Below are 20,746 nucleotides of genomic sequence, written 5' to 3'. Positions count from 1 at the left end.
AAAAAAAATCTTTTTAAATTTATATATTTATGATTTTATATTTTGCTAGTGTTTAATCTTGAAATATCAGTGACAAATTAAATATCAATGATCGTTATAAAGAAAGATATATATTGGATTATATTCAGTAATCGTATTTATTTGTTGATTATTTTTTTATCCAAACACTAAGCAATAGCAAAAATCTGTGGCACGTGTCTTAAAAAGATCTATATATTTTTTTGTATATACCAGTGTCTGAAATAACGTCTAAGAATCTTTCGTTTTTATTTTATGTATGTATTTATTTATTCATTTATTTTTCAAATCAAACCTTTGCTTTATTCCGATTTCAAAATCTTCTTTCGGTTTGGAAATTTCAGAATTTTCGTTCTTTGGGCAATTTGCACACTCGGCAGCCAATCAGAAGCCTGCATCGAATAACTTCCTGCTTCCGAGCGTTATAAAGTTGAGCGTTTTCATATCATTTTCCAAAATAGACACCCAAAGAACACTAGAAAAATTGATAAGTGGTCAGGAATCAAGCCAAAACCTCAGCCCCGGAAGAAAGATTCAAAAGAAGCTAACAAAATGTATGACGCTAGAAAACGTAAACGTACATTCAAAGCATCGTGGAAAGAGGAGTTCACGTGACTTGTAGCAAACATTGCATGAATGAAGAGGAGTAAATACAGGTACATACTGATGGCAGATGGAAAACAGTGATGTCATCTACATGCAATGAATGTTACAAGTAGATATATAATAGACTTAATTTTAAAGTGTTGTTCTGTTATATATTCTGATTATCAATCCTTTATACCGTGCAACAATGGGTTTTTTTTTTTTGCGATGAGTCATCTTACTGTGTTTCAAGTTGTGAAAAATGGGTCAGGCAACTTTATGGCTGGGCAGGCCCCTTTTCAGAGTTGTCTGCCCTGGTGTCCGCTAACTTTTTCTCATGACTTTCAGACACTGTATATACATTTTTTCACATTCACAAATATTCATGTTTCTATACATTTGTTTATGTTATTATTAGATTACAAACTTAGATTAACCTTTGTATAATGTATTATTGAACGAAACAATCAGCAAAAATAGTATTATCACACAAAGGGTGTAATAAACTTGTCAGTGGTTTATAGAATACAAATAACTACAGTAATAAACGACTGCTTTTTAATTAATATGCCTCTTAAAATTAAAAGTAGCCTGCTCAGAAACATTTTCCCAAGTAGGTAGATAACAGAGCATGTTGCAGAGACAGTAGGTAAATGAAGATCAGACTGAAGCAACATTCGGCCTTTATTTTATCCTAAAATCTTCCCCTTCATTTATTTCTTGCTCTTTCCACAGATTCTTGTCGTCAATGCACAAGGGGACGTCACTCGTGTCAGCACACGCGGCAAAGATGTCGTGATGAAGGGAACGCTCTGCCAATACTTCAAACTGGGTCAGGAGGGCAAATATCGCGTCTACCATAACCAGTACAGCACCAACACACTGTCCCTCAACAAGCACCAACACCGAGAGGCAAGTAGCACCCCTGCCTCACCCGCCCCAAGACACCAAAAGAGTTTTCCTAAAGATTCCCACCCTTTCCTTACCAGGACCACGACAAAAGGCGGCATCTCTCCCACAAGTTCTGCATGACCCCCGCAGGAGAATTCAAGTGGAACGGATCCATTCACGGTTCCAAACTCATCACCATCTCTACCATACGGCTCACCATCATCCAGCTAGAGAACAACGTTCCGTCTCCGTTCATGCACCATAACTGGGCCTCGCACAGGTATGGGACACGATTGGCGACGTGGAAGTTCAGAGATCTGATTTGATATTTTCTAGGACCAATTGGATCAAAGCCGTACAGATGTGCAGTAAGGCCCGAGAGTTTGCTCTGGCTCTGGCTATCATGGAGTGTGCCATCAAGCCTGTGGCGACAATGCCACTGTGGAAGGACTCGCTTGGTCATACCAGGTACAAGCAACCATTTTTGTTCCGATTTGACCAAATTAAAAGACAGACATAAAGCATATTTTCAATGTCTTAACATTTTACAGTTTCAATTAAAGTGACAGTGTGTAATAATTCATCATAGAAATCATAGCTCAGAATGAAGCTCAAGGGTTTGCATTCCAAGAAGATGCACTACAGAAGCCTCAAGGATAGCACCTCTCAAAATTCTGTTGTCTTCTTCCCTTCTTTTCCTCTTTTCTTGAATTAGCAAAAATGACATCTAAGACATGAAAACTCCCGTTAATTCTTGCAATTGTCTACAAAAGATGGAGCTAGTTGAATACACCTGGAGCAACTGCAAATACCCAATAGCTGGAGCTGGTACGATCTGGTGTAGGCAGCTAACTTAAGCAACTAGTGGGAGAAGCTACCGATTCACATGTAGCACCTAACAATAACAATAGTGGCACGCAGCAAGCCAGAGCCTGCAGCCAAGTAGCAAACGTGGGTGGATAGAAAAGGAAACAGTTGAGAAAAAAAGTGAGAGATGACTCAAAAATGGAACCTGGCATTGTGGAAGACAAGTGACACTAAAGAACAAATTAGGACATGTGACAATTACAATACTGGTGAGTGGCGGACCTTAGCCTACAGCCGAGTGGATAATATGAATAGCTAGAGAAGAAAACAGTGGAACGGTAATGGAAGGTAGCTGAATCTCAGAATTCGGCGAAGTTTGCTTGCATGATCAGATGTTGAAGGCAAATGACAAACCGGAAGCAGCTAACAATAACAATAGCGGCTAGCAGCGAGCTGAAGCCCTCAGCCAAGTGGCTAACTTGAGCTGCTAGAGAATGAAACAGTCGAAAACAAAGTCAAAATGCTGGAGTTAGGGGACTCTGTGATTTTTGCCTGCTTGACCAGCTGTGGAAGCACAAAGCAAGCTTTATTTTTTTGCACAGAGCAACAACAATACCGGCGCCCCATAGCCTGTAGCCAAGTGGCTAACATGAGTGCTAGAGAAGGAAACCGTGGGAAAAAAATGTGCAAGATGCCTGAATGACAGGCCTCCATGACCATGCATACATGCAGGACTCAATTGTGGAAGTTAAATGACTGTTAAGTCCTCAAAACACCACCGTTACAAGCTAACTTATAAAATGGTCATTTAGGCTTCCGTAGTAGTAGAATGGCGGCCAAACATATAGGCTTCAAGTCATGTAACATATTTACAAATTTTGAAGCCTACGATTCTTAAAAATTACATTATGTTTAGTAAATAGTACATGTGTTTTTGTTTATTATTTTTTTAGTTCAATAAATGAGCTATTTTATGCCACTAGGTGTCGCTATATAACTCTCCCTGGGGCTCTAAAATTAAAGTTCTGATAAATACATTCCACTGTTATTAAATATTGTTCCCTACACAAAATAAGATAAAAAGAAAAACATTGAATATTAAAATTAATTTGTAAGAAATAGATCCATTATCCACTAGGGTTGCCCTTAAAGCAGGGGTGTCAAACTCATTTTAACTCGGGGGCCACACGATAGAACAAACATTTTGTCGGGGGCCGGACTAGTAGATTAAAGAGAAAGAAAAAGAGAGATAAAGAAATAAGAGAAAGAGGGAGGGAAAAGGAGAGAGGGCGGGACAAAGAAAGAAAGACAGAGAGGGAGAGAGCGTGAGAAACAAAAGAGATAAAAAGTCATGAGAGAGGGGGAAAAGAAAGGGAGAGGAAGAAAGAAATCCAAAGAGAAATAGAAAGACAGAAGGAGAGAAAAGAGAAAAGAAAGCGCGAAGGGTAGGAAGAGAGAAAGAGAAAAGAGAGAAAAGGAAGTTGGACCAAAAGAATTAAAAAAGACACAGAGAGAGAAAGAGACAAAGAGCATCAAAGGAAAAGAAAAAGAGAGACACAGAGAGTCAAAGAGACAGAGACAGAGAGTGGGAGAAAAGGAGTGGAAAAGAGAGAGAGAGAAATACAAGTACAGTGTCTTTGTTCGAGGCACCTGGCTTTGGCAACATCAAATTGTCATATTTCAACCTGCAGCTTGTTTTTCTCTCGCGCTTCTCGGATTGTTGTCTCGCGGGCCGGATTCAATCCCTTAGCGGGCCTGATCTGGCCCACGGGCCGCCTGTTTGACACCTGTGCCTTAAAGGGACAGTGTGTATTATTCTGTGTGTCCTAGTGGCAAAAAATATAGAATTCATTGAAATAACCTAGAGGTAGCTGTCATAATTGTGCGCCATCTTGCTTCAGCGGATTTTCATTTTGAGACCCCTGATCTAGATGTTTCCAACTGAGCCAAGTTTTCGCCGCGCGAACAAAGGAAGTGTGTAGTCACTGGGCAGGCGGTGGCCATCCTGACCAGATGAAATCAAAAAGGGCCCACCCTAGCCGCAAGGAATAATATTTAGACTGCAGGTCCGCTCCTTGTACCACCCACTTACGCCTCTCGCTGACCACCGCTTTGGCACAAACTCCCTTTTCAAAAAAAGCCTACGTCTGAGCGAGCTAGCTAGCTTCAAAGAGATGTTTGGGGTCTCATTCATCTTAAAACATTCGGAATTCATACTAATAGCATTAGTCCGAAAGGATTAACATTAGGAGTTAAACTCTAAAATTGACATGATCTGCTAAAGTAATACAAACAAATTGATCCTATTCTTAATTATATAGCCCTTTTCAAGTCGTTGAAGACCTTGTTTTACAACGTGCTTCAAACTTTCCCATTCACACACACACACTCACACCGATAGCGGCGACAGTCACGCAAAGCAACTTTGCGGTTAATTAGTACATTTCTGCTCGCTTTTTTTTTTGTTTAGCTAGAACACAGGTGTCAAACAGGCGGCCCGCGGGCCAGATCAGGCCCGCTGAGGGATTGTATCCGGCCCGCGATGTTGGTTTTTTTTTTTTTTTTTTTTGTCTTTCTTTCTTTTGCTTTCTTTCTTTCTTTCTCTCTCTTTCTCTTTTTTCTTTCTTTCTCTCTTTCTTTTCCACCCATTTTCTCCCACTGTCTCTTTCTTTCTCTCTCTTTTCCACCCTTTTTCTCCCACTTTCTCTCTCTCTCTCTCTCTCTCTCTCCCACCCTTTTTCTCCCACTCTGTCTCTATCTCTTTCACTCTCTGTGTCTCTCTTTTTCTCTTCCTTTGTTGCTCTTTCTCTCTCTGTGTCTCTTAACCTCTTTTGCTCTAACTTCCTTTTTTTCTTTTTTCTCTTTCTCTCCTCTTACCCATCACGCTTTCTTTTCTCTTGTCTCCCCTTCTGTCTTTCTACTTCTATTTGGATTTCTTTCTTCCTCTCCCTTTCTTTTCCCCTTCTCTCACGACTTTTTATCTTTTGTTTCTCACGCTTTCTTTCTCTGTCCCGCCCTCTCTCCTTTTCCCTCCCTCTTTCTCCTCTTTCTTTATCCCTCTTTTTCTTTCTCTTTAAGTCTTTTTAGTCCGGCCCCCCGACAGAATGTTTGTTCTATCGTGTGGCCCCCGAGTTAAAATGAGTTTGACACCCGTGAGCTAGAAAAGAAAAAATGTTTCAGGAAACAAATCACTTTTTGAACGGGATTTGATTTGAACAAATCTCATTTTTTATGGTTAAATATGAGGAATTCATGCAAATATACTCACATTAGCGGATATTGTCTGTGTCCACAAAGCAAGCTTTAAAATAATAGATACGGTTCATGAAATTGGTATTAGCTGCTTAAGTAATTCTAATGGCTAAAGCGAAGCTAGCGATCAAGTCAAGTCATGTTCATTTGTGACACCCTTAATCACAAGGAGTCTCAAAGGGCTGCACAGACCGCAGACTATTATGACACCATCCCCTGATCTAGAACCTACTTGAGGGCAAGGAAAAACTCAAAAACCTCAAGATGAGGAAAATGAAGAAAACTTGAGAAGGGACCGTACATGAGGTAATCCCCCTTCCAGGAGGACCTGGCTGCAACGGATGTTGCAATAATAAATATTACACAGATATTATCAACATAAAATATAGGTTATTCATATGCTATAGAATAGAAGTGTGTTTTAAGCCTAGATTGAAACCGTTCCACTGAGGTCGCAAAGCGAATCTCAGGGGGAAGAGCATTCCACAGCACCGGGGTCCGAATGGAGAACGCTCTCGAACCTGCGGATTTCTTCTTGGCTCTTGGGATCACTAGTAGACCAGCATTTTATGAGCGAAGTAATGCTAAACATTTTAGGAAACGTGTTTGCTTTCTGGACAGGATTTCATTTGAATAGAGCGAATTTTTTTAAAATCAAATTTAGCCTGGTCAAACATTAAGTATTATTGCAAATATACTAGTATTTGCGGTTAGAGGCTGTATCAACAATGCTAGCATTAACTTGGTGTTAATAATTTGCAAATTTTCTTAAAGGTAGCGACCAAAGTGATGCTATTCGCTTAAGTGGTAAGAATTTAAAGAGAGAAAAAAATATCCAAAGAATAATTTGATAGAAAGGCAATATTTACTAGTATTATTGGATAGCAGCTGTGTCTGTAATGCCAGCATTACCATTAGTAGTTGAGGTCCATGAATTTGGGATTAGCCGATGAAGTAATGCTAACGGTTTATGTTAACCTAGCAATCTACTGTAAGTGATGCTATTCTACATTGGTACCAGCAAGTGCATTAGCAATAAAATTAGCTAAAATTACTGTCTGATCTACCAATTCTTTCAATTTTAGATCACAATCTTGTTTATTAATCAAAATATCGCTCACCTCTAACTCAAAATATTTTAAATATTTTTCTTGTGTTTTAATAGTCACAGTCTTGTTCCACCCACAGACTGAGGAGATCATTTCTTCCTCATGCCATGAGGCTCTATAACTCCACCCGGGGGAGTAAAAGCCCACATTAAACCCCCACATTTGCATATTACCCTATTTTTATTACAATGTGTATCTTTAGTAACACTATTTAAATGCTCTTTATTAACACGCTATATTGGGTATTTTTGTATTCTATATCTATCTACCTAGACATCTATCTATCTAGACATCTATCTATCTAATAAAGGATTTTTTTTGGATAAGGCATGCCTTCTAACATTTTCAATAAATGAAACATCAGCAGTTTCTATTTATCACCCCATTACTCAACTTTTTACTAGACAAATTATGTTACATTTGCAATTGACAAAAATCATTTTCAGATTGAATCGCATGACTTCCATGGAGCGTGAGGAGAAAGAGAAAATCAAGAAAAGGGAGAGGAAGCTTGAGGAAGAGGAAACCATGCAACAGGCCACTTGGGTCAAGTACACTTTTCCAATTAAACATCAGGTAGGTTGCATTTACTCAAGCTTTGATCACATTTCGAAATAAAATTTGTGTTTACTTTTAAATTTGAGGCTATTTTATCTATATAATTGGAGTATTCCCTCGCCTTTTCGCTATTCGACTTTCGTGTCCTTAGTGCATCGAGGATTTTTTTCATTATTAGGTTCCACATATTTGTACATTCTAATGTCGTTGCTATGACACCAAGATAAACCCCCAAAGAAGAAAAGTGACCACAGTGGAAGTTTTATTGAAGTTTCTTTCCCTCTGACGATGGGGAAAACTGCAAATACATCCATTAAAACTATGTGGAAATGAACTCACCAAAAAAAAAGTACATCAACTATAGATCAGACCGAACTACTGCAAGATATATTTGCCTACACATTATATAAACTCTCCTTGAACTTACGGCATTGCCTTGTTATATCCTCGAAACGAATGGAAACAGATTGGAACATTGACACAATATTTTATTCCTGCAGTCCATATTATTAAAACTGGATGATTTAGTAAAATGTTTCACTGCACAACTGCTATTTAAGATCAACAAAAACATGGTGCCAGAAAACATCCGTAAATTATTCATTCGGAAAGAGGGAAATTATAACTTAAGGGGCTGTCGTAAATTCATAATCCCAAAGGTGAGAACCACCAGGAAAAGTAGGTGTGTGTCTGTGTGTGGAGTCAAACTTTGGAACAATTTACAAGACGAGATCAAACAATGTCCAACTATTCACTTGTTCAAATTTGAATACAAAAAAACATTCCTGGCGGAATACAGAGATGAAGAAAATGGGTGATACGAGAGATTGGGAATAGTGCGTCTATAACTATGGGTAACTTTGTGTTATTGTTTCTATTGTTATATCATAACTGTTATTATTAATATTATTACTATTGTTGTCATATCATTGGTGTACTTCATAGGGAAGATGAAGGGGTAGGGAATATAAGCATTGGCTTCTTACTACCCCTTTTCGAACATATTATTTAACATTATTTTGTTGTTGAGTTTTTGTTTTATTTTTATTTTAATGTTTGAATAACGTTTTCAATCATTCTTTCATTCATACACGTCTTATCAGCCTTTGTCTAGCTCAGGACTCCTTAATTATTTTCTGTCACGACCCCCCCCCCAGAAGAAGAAATCCTCTCGGGCTCTTCCGGCGAATGTTCATAGTGGAGCTCCTTGGTGCTTCTCCTCATTTGAATTTCTTTCCTCTTCTAAGGTGTGGAAGCAAAAAGGCGAGGAGTATCGTGTCACCGGATACGGCGGCTGGAGTTGGATAAGTAAGACCTACGTCAAGAGGTTCGTCCCAAGACTTCCTGGCAACACCAACGCCAACTATCGCAAAGAACTAGAAGGTCAGGACCGGCCATTTTTCAAACAACTACAAATTTCGATTGACCACAGTTTGATTGGAGTTCATTCATTTTTATCGAAAGATGCCAAACTCGGCCTGAAGTGCACCCTTTTGGACTTGAGTCGACGACCCGGCGTCCAGCCATCGGTGGTCTTGAGCAGTGATAAAGAGGCTAAAGAACCATCTTCTTCCTCTATGCCTGCCCAAGCCAATCAAGTGTTAGATGAAGTGGAGGAGTCAAATGAAAAGATAGAAGAGGAAAAGAAAGAAGCTGACTACGAAATGGAAACATCTGAAGACAACTCACAAGCTAAGAAAGAAGTGGACTCCATTCCAATGAAATATGATGGTAAGTAGTTAGGACATCATTTTAAGAAGTTAAGGAAAAGAACTATATAAAGTAGAACGTATACCACGTTTATATGTTCTGAAGTGGGAATCATAAGGCCCTCTATATGTTTGTATATGATTAAATAACAATGTTATTTTCTTTTGTTGCCACAAACTTGAGCTGGTACAGTGGAGTTAGTGGGTGGATGTAAAACGCATTAGAATTTAAAACTGCTCTAAAAAGCACTTGCCTTAATTGCCTCCTTATTTTCAATAACTGCCCAAATTTGTGATTTGTTACAGCTGTATTTTTTTAGCAAAGGTAACATGGGCCTTTATATTTCTTAAAAAGCTTCATTTCCATTGTTATCATCTTTTTGCTCCTCTCCATACCTAAACAAATTCCATTTTTTTACACAAGATTCGTATGAAAAGAAACCGAGCATTGTGGGAGATGAGTTCATCCAAACACATATTGGCATTTTCACGATGCCGTAACGCAAATCCAATAGCCAACCAGCAAGTTATAACATCGACCAATGGCATCTTAGAGTTGTAACTATAGTGGATATGCACTGCAGTTAGAATTTTGTACGTTTTTGGGCTCAAAAATAATTTGTTGTTAATGTCGTATGGTAGGGAAAATGTCGTAAGGAGGGGCAGAAAAACGTTTATATTCCAAGTCATAACGTGAAAATATTGTTAGTTAACCTTGAAGCCTTCTGTCATTATTATGGGGAGAAAATAAGTATAAAACTTAATATTGTTAAGTGAATTTAAAATAAATAAATGAAGTACAATGTATGTTCAATTATGATTGAACATCCTGTACTCATAAAAAAATAAAATAAAAAAAGGACACTGAACTTAGGCATGAATGATATGTTTCCGGTGAAGGTATCACATGATTCAGGTCACTATGGTGATCATGGATTTGCACTAAACGTCATCCCTCTCTACTCGGAATATGACTTTTTTTTTAAATAATAAAGCTTTGATGCATTAACAAATACCAGAAAAAAAGAGAATAAACCTCTACTAATTTCACGTGAAATTTCTGCATCTACTATTTCGGACATAGCTCTTAACAAATATTTAAGTGAGTAATATCTAGGAATTTGCATAGGCTTTAATTGATATTTTAATAAATGTGAAATGTTTTTGTTGCTCGTTTAGAAAATAAACTATTTAGTTGTATCATTTCTTCAAATGAAATGTGATTTGCATTTTCTGCATCTCCTATCTTATGATATTTAAGTGTGTAAAATCTAACGTGTATAAGTCATAAGGAAGGGACGTCGTAACCTGTGGTCTGTTTTATTATACGCATTTGAGAATGTTTTTTTTCCCCATTCCTTATTAATTAAAGGTTTGAATAATATTTATTTTCCTTTTTATATCCAGTATCACCTATTAAGGAAGAATTCGTAAAGGAAGAGCTTCAAGATGAGCCCCTTCGTCCTTTTAACTATGACGTGGTGGACGTCAGTAAAGGCTTCCTCACGCGAATCGCGTACAAGAAAATCGTCAAGCCCTCCAAACTGGACGGCCTTCTTGAGCGGCGAGTGAAGCAGCACGCGGTCGATTCCAAGACAAAAGGAGATGAGTTTGCATCCAAGCCGAAAACCACTCCGTCTTCACCAACCCCGGGCACACCTGTACGTCCACGATCTCCGCTCAAGCCTCAGAATCTTGATCAGCTCAAAGTGGAGAATCAATCTTGCACCAGTCTAAAATCGTCACAGTCTGAAAATGTTCAAGGAAATGAAGGTGATCCCCAGGCAGTTGATTCCAAGTCTACTGAAGACATTGATGCTCGCCTTTCTTTTGATTCAACACCCAAAGACAATTGCAGTACGGACGCCGAAAAAGATTCCATTTCGTTGCCCCAGGAAGCGAAAGTTGAGTCTACTGAAAGGACTACATGTTGCTCCTTAAGGCAACAGACAGACAATGATTGTTTGGATTCTAGCAACAAAGGGGTTATTCCAAAACCGGGGTCCGAGGTATCTAACCTGGACTTCAATACAATGCCGGACTCACTAAAGACCATTACAAAAGTTGCAGAGAATTCGTCACAGGAACGCCCACAGACTTTAATTTCAACGGAGCTAGCCTCGGAGCCCAACGGCACAGGACCTTGTAAGAACCAAGAAAATACCAGAGATGCTGAAAGCTCTAGTTCTCCTGTTTCTCCGTATATAAATGGTAAGGATGATTTAGGCGGGTTAAGTAACTCTGTTGGAAATTACTGCGTGCTAAGTAAGAATCCCAAAGAGAACAACATCGATCAAGCAGAAGATGAAAGTAGAACCCAGACCAAGCCTTTGGTGAATGGAGATCTGGCTCCTAAAAACAAAAACCTACATGCCGTAGAAAAGGCGGACACATCCGAGGGCAACAAAACGACCGTCGACAGGGACTTAAGCCCTCCTGTGAAAATATCAAAGCTGGAAAACAACATCGATACATTCAAAGCTCATTCTCCGAGTTCCCGGCACCACGACGACTTCAAAAGCGGCCCCGTGGTCAGGATCATCCGCATGGCGCCCTCGCCGACACATTCCAAGATCATCCGAATGGCGCCGTCGCCGATACCTTCGGCGGAGGAGTCCAATTTAAGTGACGACTTCGCGGACAAGACCGCAGAAAGCGCCGTGTCGGCCCTCACCACCATGACCAAAACCACCGTGACCAAATTCTCGTCCTCCAGTTCGTCAGAGGAAAGTCAAAGCGAGTTGGTGGCACAACAAAAGACTGCCGAAGACTCCACCAGGGGCCGAGTACGCCTACGCAAATTCTCCCGCACCAACAAGGTTCGATCGGAAACGGCGTTGCCTTCCTATCGCAAATTCGTCACCAAGAGCAACCGCAAGAGCATTTTTGTGCTGCCGCACGACAACTTGAAAGTGCTGGCACGGCGGGGAGGACTCCGCGAGGTCGCCGTGTTTAATTATAACGCCAAGCCGGCCCCAGATATTTGGCCTTATCCTTCCCCTAGGCCCACTTTTGGCATCACGTGGAGGTAAGATCTCTCAGTTTTGCGCAAATTCAGTCACAAGTAATGCGTTTTAATCCCGAATTTTTGCGTACTTAGGTATCGCTTGCAAACAGTTAGCTCTTTAGCCGGCGTGAGCTTAATGCTGAGACTGCTCTGGGCCTGCCTGAGATGGGACGACATGGCCGTGAAGCCATCCGCGGCAGTCGGCACTACAAGAACAGGTACAGGCAACGTCTATGTCAGGGGGTCGGCAACCTATTTTTTAAAGCCCATTTACCTGAAATTTAGACATTTTCAGTTGCGCGCCGTGTTGTTTAGAGGCTTTACGGTCGCGCCCCTCCTCCTCTACTCCGTTTGTGAGCGTGTGTCTGCGCGGCGCCGAGGAGAGATCCGTGTTTTAACCCAGCCAACGAAACACAGGCGCAGTAAATGAATGAATCATGACGGCTGCTCCAGCGAAAAAATGTCGTTCTTTTCAACCAGCGTGGAGCAAACGACTGGGGCTTTGTGCAAAAAATGACCGTGCTGTTTGTGCATTATGCCTCGAGAGCGTTGTACCTCGCACATCAAGGGTTAAACGTCTATACGTAACGAATCATGAACATAGAATAGAATATACCTTTTATTGTCATTGTTACAACATGGGATGTATTGTGACAACGAAATTGGACATGGCACTCCAGGTCCACATTTACAGTGAGGATATAAGGAAAACAAAGAGATAAAGGAACAAAGAAGATGTTTGTACTGTCCTTGTTGTATAGGCTTTGTTTTCCTCCGGAGTGGGGTGTATAAGGGGGTGAGGGACAGACAGATGGGCTGATCCAACTAGATGTTTGATCTTACTGTACACATGGTCCAGTGTTTTTTTTCCCCTAAATGCTCAGTCCACGCATTGAATGGATTTGGGAAGTCCAGTCCTTAAACATGCCCGATTAAAGTCGCCGGCGACGATAAAAGCTCCGTTGGGGTGTGCAAGCTGCTGTTTATTGATAGCAGCGGGCAGGAGATTTAGCGCTATGCTAACGTTAGCATCCGGTGGAACATGAATTCAAGGACGAGTCTGACATGGCGGAGACATTAAAACGCGCTGTGTCCCGGTACGGCAAACAAACACAGACCTTGAATACCTTTGTCACTGCTAAAAACACCACCACTGAAGCAAGCTATCACATTGCTCACTGCATAGCAAAGCACAGAAAATCTTTTACTCAATGCGAATATATTAAAGAAGCGTTCTTTTCGAGCTCGGAGGTTTTGTTTGGTGGCTTGTCTAACAAGTAGACAATAAAAAACAAGAATAAAATACATCCCCATGTCAGCCAGGAGTGTTGAACGTCAAGGGGAGGGGCTGGCAGAAAGCGTGTGTGTTCCATATATTCTGCAATAAGATTTCATCGGTGAATAGTATGGTAGCTGTCCATATCATTTGTTTTTGATTGTAGTTCATTGTTGATGAAGAATGGTTCCGGAGGGTCAAATCACATTACCACAGTTACAAAATCGCTAAGTTGCCCCCCTGTACATTGGATGATTTGAAGGCTCTTTTAACTCTCATTTAGAATATTGCAGTTCCTTGCTCTCCGGATTCCCCAAAAAGGATATCTCAAGCCTGCAGCTGTTGCAAAATTCTGCAGCACATGTGTTTAACAGGATTCTGAAGGATGGAATCAAATTAATGCAGTATTAAAATAATAATAATAATAATAATAATAATAATTTCCTTGTATTGTCATTCTGTGTAACAATGTACACAGAACGAAATGTCGATTGCATCTGACCCGATGCAGCCGCAGCCAAGAGAGGGCGCCGCCGACCACTTTTTAAGTCTTAGGAATGACTCGGCCGGGGCGCGAACCCGAACCTCCCAGTCTCAAAGCGGGCGCCTTACCATCTAGGCTACTGAGCTGGTTGGCAGCATTAGCTCTGTTGCATTTTAGTATCTGGGATTGAAGTTTCTTTTGAATGAATGAGAAACAAGAAAAGCCATTCCTTCAGTCTTGAATCTCCTCTCACTTATATTATTGTAATTCCCTGCTCTCCGGCCTCCCCAAATAGACCATCGCAAGCCTGCAGCTTGGGCAGGTGGATAGGATCACAGTTTTAAAATCACTGCATTTACTCCTTTTGCGTTTCAGGATAAAATAAAGGTGTTCTTCTAAGTTTTAAATGTTTTAACGCTCTTGGCCATCTTTTCTGTCTAATTATATGAGCCTTTGTGGGCCTTGAGGTTCGTTGGCAGCATCAAACTATTATCCTTATTGTACCTGGAATGGTTTTAGACAGCATTTGAGTTGCATTTCTTAAAAAGTGCTACAAATAAAATATAATTCAAAAAGAAATACGGAGATCCGACACAGGTGTAAGGTCAGAGAACATTTCCCCCATTTTCCGGGATCTTCTCCTCATCGTCATACCAACCCAGCCCTATCCCCACTCATTACCACAGAGACGTCCGAAACGGAGATCACCACCACGGAGATCATCAAACGGCGCGACGTGGGACCCTACGGCATACGATCCGAGTACTGCATCCGCAAAATCATCTGTCCCCTCGGAGCTCCTGAGACACCCAAGGGTAAAGATTGTCTTGTTTTTATACAAAGGTGTGATTCGCTTGCATTATAGTTTAAATTATATCTCTTAATACCTCTTCTATAGAAACCCACACACCTCAGAGAAAAGGTCTCCGATCCAGCGCTCTACGTCCCAAGAAACCCGAACCTCCCAAGCAAACGGGCCCCGTGGTGATCGAGACTTGGGTTGCGGAGGAGGAGCTAGACCTCTGGGAGATCAGAGCTTTCTCTGAGAGGTCGGATTCTTTTTTTATTTCTTTGTCTCTGAAAATCACAAACGGTCCTCGGAAATGTTTTTCCTTCTTTTTTTTAAATCTAGGGTTGAAAAAGAGAAAGCTCAGGCAGCTGAACAAGCCAAGGTGAGAGTGATGAGATAATGTTTTGTCGAATGAATGAGCAAAATGAGGAGATAGCGTGTTTACTACGGAAGCCCAAGAGTGCCAAAATGCAATCAAAAGAGCTTTTTAAAATAAAACAAAATCAGGTTCTTAAATCTTAATACTTTTTTAATTTTAATTATCGATTATTTTTCCTGGACATGGGAAAAAATGGGGGGATTGAAACTCATTCTCTACGGAAGCCCAAGCCTGCCAAAATGCAATAATAAAAAATACCTTTTGAAATAAAGCCATCTTGATATTTATTAATCAAAATGATTTCTCATATTTAAATATTCCATTTTTTTTTAAGAACATCATACATTTTATTAAATCTCTTAACTTAATCTGCATTGGTGGTTTGGACCTGTGCTAGATCTTTGAGATTGATTAGTTTCCCTGGACATTGGATTTGACAAAATTGGCCAATCAAATTGCTAGCCACGCCTCCTCTGGTTTGATTGACAGCAGGAGTGATTCGTCCGTATTGCATCATGATTTTGGATGACATTTTGTATGGATCCTGTACATTGCATTTAGTGGAATTGGCCAATCACGTTGCTAGCCCCTCCTCCTGCTGTTTGATTGACAGTAGGAGTCATTATCTTGTAATATAGCATATAATAGTTATATAAACTTTTCTTAAAATAAAACTATTGAAAGTAGATTGACTTTTTTATATAAACTATTAGGATATCATGAAATATTTTTATATAATACCTTTTTTAGTTCTTTTTTTTTTTCATAAATAATAGTTATTACTTATTTCAAAATCTTGGTACCTTATTTTGAAAATTAATGTTTTGTCATGATTACTGAAGTGACTAAGCTGTACCCGCTCCTTTGGCGCCAACCGCTGCGGGCTCTGATTGGCTCCCTGTCCCTATTTAAACCCAGTCCTGTCAATCCCCTGTTGTCAGTCCGTCTGCGAACCTCAGTGAATATTAGGCAAGCCTTTTCAACCCTGACTCCCACCTGTCCCGTTTTCGCTCCAGTCTGTCTCCGGCTTCGACCTGTTTTTGCTCCTGACCACGTCTGTTCTCCCGTCTCTTCTTACGACCTCTTTTTGTCCCCGACTACGTCTACTCTCCCGTTCTGACTTACGACTCGTTTCCGACCTCGATCACGTCTTGCTCTCTCAGTCCCGGCGACCGACCTGTTTTTCCGCCCCTGACACTGCCATCGCCCGCTACGGAAGATCCACTTCCATGTTCGGATCACAATCAGAGTACGAGAGCGACTTGCTTCCCGCACCCAGCGAACACAGGATCGCAGGCGCAGCCCCTCCTCTCTCTTTCAATAAAACTTGTGGTAAACGTCACGCAAGTGGGTCCTGTTTCCGTTCTGGTCCTGAGTTTTTTATTGATTGCATTTTAGCACTCTTGGACTTCTATAGTTTATTGCCTCTTACATTGATGAAGGATTGGCATTTATTGCTGTCAATAACAGTTAATTCAAAACTTGATCTCAATTCTAAAACCCTTTTTATAGTTGTCACTTAGATAGTAGTTTCACAATCATTTTAATCATTACCCGCCCTGTGGTATATGAATTTATACGCTTTCAGAAACGTCAGGAGCCGAAACCGGCCTCGGTTACGGTCACTCCGACGGGAAGTTCTGCCACACCTACCACTGCACCGCCCAAAGTGATGGTAGCTTCACTATCGGGCCAAGGTACTCCGAGTTCCAAGGTGGTGCTGTCCTCCAAGATGGGCACGCCTATCAAATATCAGCAGACCAAGAACTTCCAGCAGTCGTTCGCCACGTGGATCAAGCAGAGTCAAAATTCGCCGGGTATGTCATCAAACACCTTCAAATGTTTGAATTTTTTACAGCGCAGTGGAATTGTTTGTGGTTAACCTAGTCAAATATATCACCTTATACCCCCAAATATATTATTAATTAGTTGGAGTAGACCCCCGGGGATACAACATAAATCCGTTCTGGGGATCGCAACGTCAGTCGAGGGATAGAAACTTATGCTAATTATGTTATGCATTCCGAACCCCCGGTACCCCATATTAAAATATTCAAATAGTGCATAGAATTAATACTTGTGTAATATATGTATAGATGATTACCGGTAGGTAACATTATAAATAAGTATACATGTCAAGGGGAAAATTACATTTTATTTACCTTTGGTGCGACGTGATTTGAGGTGGTTCAGTGGAGTAGCAGGGGGATGCAGTCTTACCTTATTCTTATTACCCTAAATTACGGGTTATAGAGTGAACTTAAATGTAAGCCGCACCCAGTACATTCTAAAGGAGAAAAACATGTTGTACATAAGCCGCACCTGACTATAAGCCACCTGTGCCCACATTGAGACAGGAGATATTTACAAAGAAAGACTGTATACAGAAATCATTTTCATAATATAGGGCATTTTAACACCTTGACATTCCGACAGTACACTGCTGGACTTTTGATAAACAAATGCGTGTCTGCACGATGTCACCAGTCACTGAAATATGTCATGTCACATATCATTGGAAAGCTTAAACTCTTGTGAGTCAAGATACGACGACCATAAAGCCTGTGTTACTCACCATTACATCCCCTGGCCGTCTTCAACTTCTTTGAATGTCCACGAAAATTGCTTATCCATCAATCTATCTATCTATCTAGACATCTATCTATCTAGACATCTATCTAGACATCCATTTATCTATCTATCTAGACATCTATCCATCTATCTAGACATCTATCTAGACATCTATCGATCTAGACATCTATCGATCTAGACACAGGGTTGCGTAGGGTTACTTTAACTTGATTACTTTCAATTACTTTTGGATTACTGCAAAACCAAATATGCTAATAAAAGACAAAACAACCTAAATATGAATAAAATGATGACTCACAACACGTGGTAAGCTTTCTCTCCTGGCTTTGATGTCTTTGATCTCCGGCAAAAGTAACATAAAATGCGACAGAAACAAAATGAAAATAAATCCAAACAGCTTGCCATCATCTTTTTTGCCGTTCCATGTGTTCCGTTACTCCCCAAGACTGCACAAATTTCAGTCATTTTATTCATATTTAGTTTCTTTTGTCTTTTATTAACATATTTGGTATTGGAGTAATCCAAAAGTAATTGAAAGTAATCAAGTTAAAGTAAGCCTACCCAACCCTGTCTAGACATCTATCTATCTATCTCAAGGACAATCCATAGAATCCAACCTTGTAAAATATTTACTCCTAAACACACAATAATACCGACAGATAAATACAAATCAGGGGCAGCACGGCGGAGCAGTGGTTAGCGTGTGTGCGGCAGAGTTCTGAGGTCATGAGATCGAACCTCCTGTGTGGAGTTTGCAAGTTCTCCCCGTGCTTGCGTGGGTTTCCTCCAGGCACTCCGGTTTCCTCCCACATTCCAAAAACATGCATGTTAGGTTAATTGGTCGGTCCAAAATCTTGTCCCTAGGTGTGAGTGTTTTGTCTCTTTGTGCCCTGGCAACCAGTTGAGAGTGTCCTCTGCCCACTGCCCAAAGATAGCAGAGATGGGCTCCAGCACCCCTGCGACCCTACTGAGGATAAGCGGTGCAGATGATGGATGGACGGAAATAGAAATCAGCTAAAAACGTTTCTCCTTTGTTGGACGTTGCTTCTTGTCATTCGTTCGTTTCGTTCCAAAACTCCCCTTTGAAATTAAACAGACTCGTAAAATTATTCCCAATATGGTAGTTATTCCTCCCCTTTTGATTGATGCCTTTTCCATAAAGAGGGTCCATTTATGATAGTTTTATTCACTCACAAAGAGCGAATTTACATTAAACTTGCGTCTTCCTTGACTCACATATTCCACCTGTCTCACACTTACCTTTAAACCTCGGGCGCCGCTGGCGGACGTTAGAAAAAATGCATGAACTGGCTGAATCATTGGATAAGCCGCAGAATTGAAAGCTTGTGACAAAAGTCGCGGCTAATAGTCCGGTAATTTTGATATATGATTGGTTACGGTCATATTCCATAGCAAAGGTGGCAATTCATGTGCCTTCTTCCTATTTCTCGTTCATTGCATCAAGTTTTTGCTTCTCCCTTAAGCATCATTTCAAGTCTTGCAACATATAGCGGCTAATTCTATCACTGACGGGAAAAGTCTTTACAAAGCACGCAAGATTTTGAACTGCATGGAGTAAGGCATTTCGGGAAGTAGTTCATCCAATTGAGTATCTGCATTTTCATCAAATACCGTGACACAAACCAATGTAAGTGCTTTCTTGAAATTCTTTTTTTATCAGATTTTTTTTCTTTTCATGTGTCTTACGCAGAGACGTCTGTGACCACAACTGGTGGCCACACATTCCAAATTACTGGCACCACGGTGGGTGGGAAGGTTGTGACCACCAAACTTCCTCTACAAGTCAACAGCAAACTCATTACCGTCAATATGGCAACTTCACAAGGAGGTACACATGCTTTTATTACCTCACATCTGATAGGCAATGGAATGCTGATTTTCTTTTTAAATATATATACCATGTTTGACTGTAGGGACGGTGTTTTCAGGGTGTTACTCTTACGCCAAGTGTAAAGCTTTGCATTCATCCCAAAATGTTCAATTTCATGTAATTTTTGTCTCCTATATGGCTTTTTGAGAACCCCAAACGGGCCTTTCAATCGTAGTCTTTCATAAAGGGCTTTATTCTTCCCACTCTTTCATTAAGGGCAGATCTTTGCAGAGTGTGACAAATTATTTTCTTGATTACACATTGCCCCACCTCAGCTGTGAATACCTGCAGGTCATCCAATGTGATCATGGGTCGCTTGGTTGCTTCTCTGATTAATTTTGTCCTTGTTTGGGCCAAATGTTTAGAGGGACGGTCATGTCCTAGTAGGTTTACAGTGGTTTTATGATCCTTCCATTTTGATATTATTCCTCGCAAAGTGCTCTGGGAGATGTGTAAATGTTGTGGAATCTTTTTGTATCCCATTTGTGCTTTAAACTTTATCACAACTTTATCCTGGACCTGCCTGGTGTGTTTTTTGGTGTTCATATTGCTGTTTGTTCCCCGGTGTCTCCTTTCACAGACCTCTGAGCCCATCACAGAGCAGGTGCATTTAAACTGAGACTTAATGCCACACATGTGCACAGCGTTTGTCAATGTTAGTCATTTAGATCGAGATTGGATCATTCAGAAGTCATCAGGGAACGTTTGGAGTCAGTTGGTTGGGCTGAAAGAACGGGGGGCCAATATTTTTGCTACACCTACTTTTCAGTTTTTTTCGTTGTGAATATAATATGAAATGTTGAAATGATTGGGTTCCATTTTACAATTGTGTTTTCAAATTGAAATTTTAAAATTATCTTTATTGTCATAGATATCAAAGTATGCAAAGAGATTAGACATGGCACTCTAGGGTAAAACATGTAAAATAGAGACTTTGAGGAGAAAAAAGATTAAAAAATAATAATAATTACAATAAATGCTGAGAAAAACTGGCCTAAGTCAATAATAATAATAATAACACAATGTTTTCAGTTTTTTAAGCTTTAAATTTGAAGCCTGAAACGTGGCAACATGACAAAAAGTTCCTGGGGGGGCCAAAAGCAAATGACGAGGGTTTTTTTTTTCCTTTTTTCTACCTTTTTGAAGACCCCTCAATTTCAGGTGTAGCGTGACCATTTAACGGACACGTCTATTTATCCAGCGTGACTGCACGGCACACTGTTTGTTTTGGAAGGGCTTAAGGAAGTTAGGCAGGAAAACAAGTCGACTTCCCAGACAGGTAACTCTCTATTGCAGATTTCACCTTCCTTGTTCATCTTTTCGAATAAAAGTCTGCCCCCAGAAACAGACACGCCATAGAAAATGTCCATTTGATGTCGGTGAGGAGGTTTAAAATCC

The 20,746-nt window shown here is 40.4% G+C and overlaps 1 protein-coding gene across 4 annotated transcripts in view; it reads left to right on the top strand.

Annotated features, from left to right (window-relative positions):
* The window catches only part of LOC148360595 (nucleosome-remodeling factor subunit BPTF-like), an 83,246-nt gene that overhangs the window by 22,834 nt on the left and 39,666 nt on the right, over window positions 1-20,746 (top strand). For 2 of the 4 annotated variants that reach the window (XM_088341467.1, XM_088341469.1), the window contains 13 exons: window positions 1,339-1,515; window positions 1,593-1,774; window positions 1,831-1,962; window positions 7,109-7,238; window positions 8,468-8,603; window positions 8,685-8,951; window positions 10,337-11,957; window positions 12,030-12,154; window positions 14,359-14,511; window positions 14,595-14,745; window positions 14,829-14,868; window positions 16,454-16,682; window positions 19,169-19,306. In XM_088341467.1, coding sequence (XP_088197593.1) covers window positions 1,339-1,515; window positions 1,593-1,774; window positions 1,831-1,962; window positions 7,109-7,238; window positions 8,468-8,603; window positions 8,685-8,951; window positions 10,337-11,957; window positions 12,030-12,154; window positions 14,359-14,511; window positions 14,595-14,745; window positions 14,829-14,868; window positions 16,454-16,682; window positions 19,169-19,306 — 3,481 coding nt within the window. The remainder of the gene's footprint in view (window positions 1-1,338; window positions 1,516-1,592; window positions 1,775-1,830; window positions 1,963-7,108; window positions 7,239-8,467; window positions 8,604-8,684; window positions 8,952-10,336; window positions 11,958-12,029; window positions 12,155-14,358; window positions 14,512-14,594; window positions 14,746-14,828; window positions 14,869-16,453; window positions 16,683-19,168; window positions 19,307-20,746) is intronic. The other 2 variants (XM_088341470.1, XM_088341468.1) reach the window with 1 other exon arrangement.

Source organism: Urocampus carinirostris, chromosome 8, assembly GCF_059441175.1.
Source record: "Urocampus carinirostris isolate Australia breed hairy pipefish chromosome 8, RoL_Ucar_1.0, whole genome shotgun sequence".
Taxonomy (NCBI): domain Eukaryota; kingdom Metazoa; phylum Chordata; class Actinopteri; order Syngnathiformes; family Syngnathidae; genus Urocampus; species Urocampus carinirostris.
This window is presented reverse-complemented; position numbering and strand designations above follow the sequence as displayed.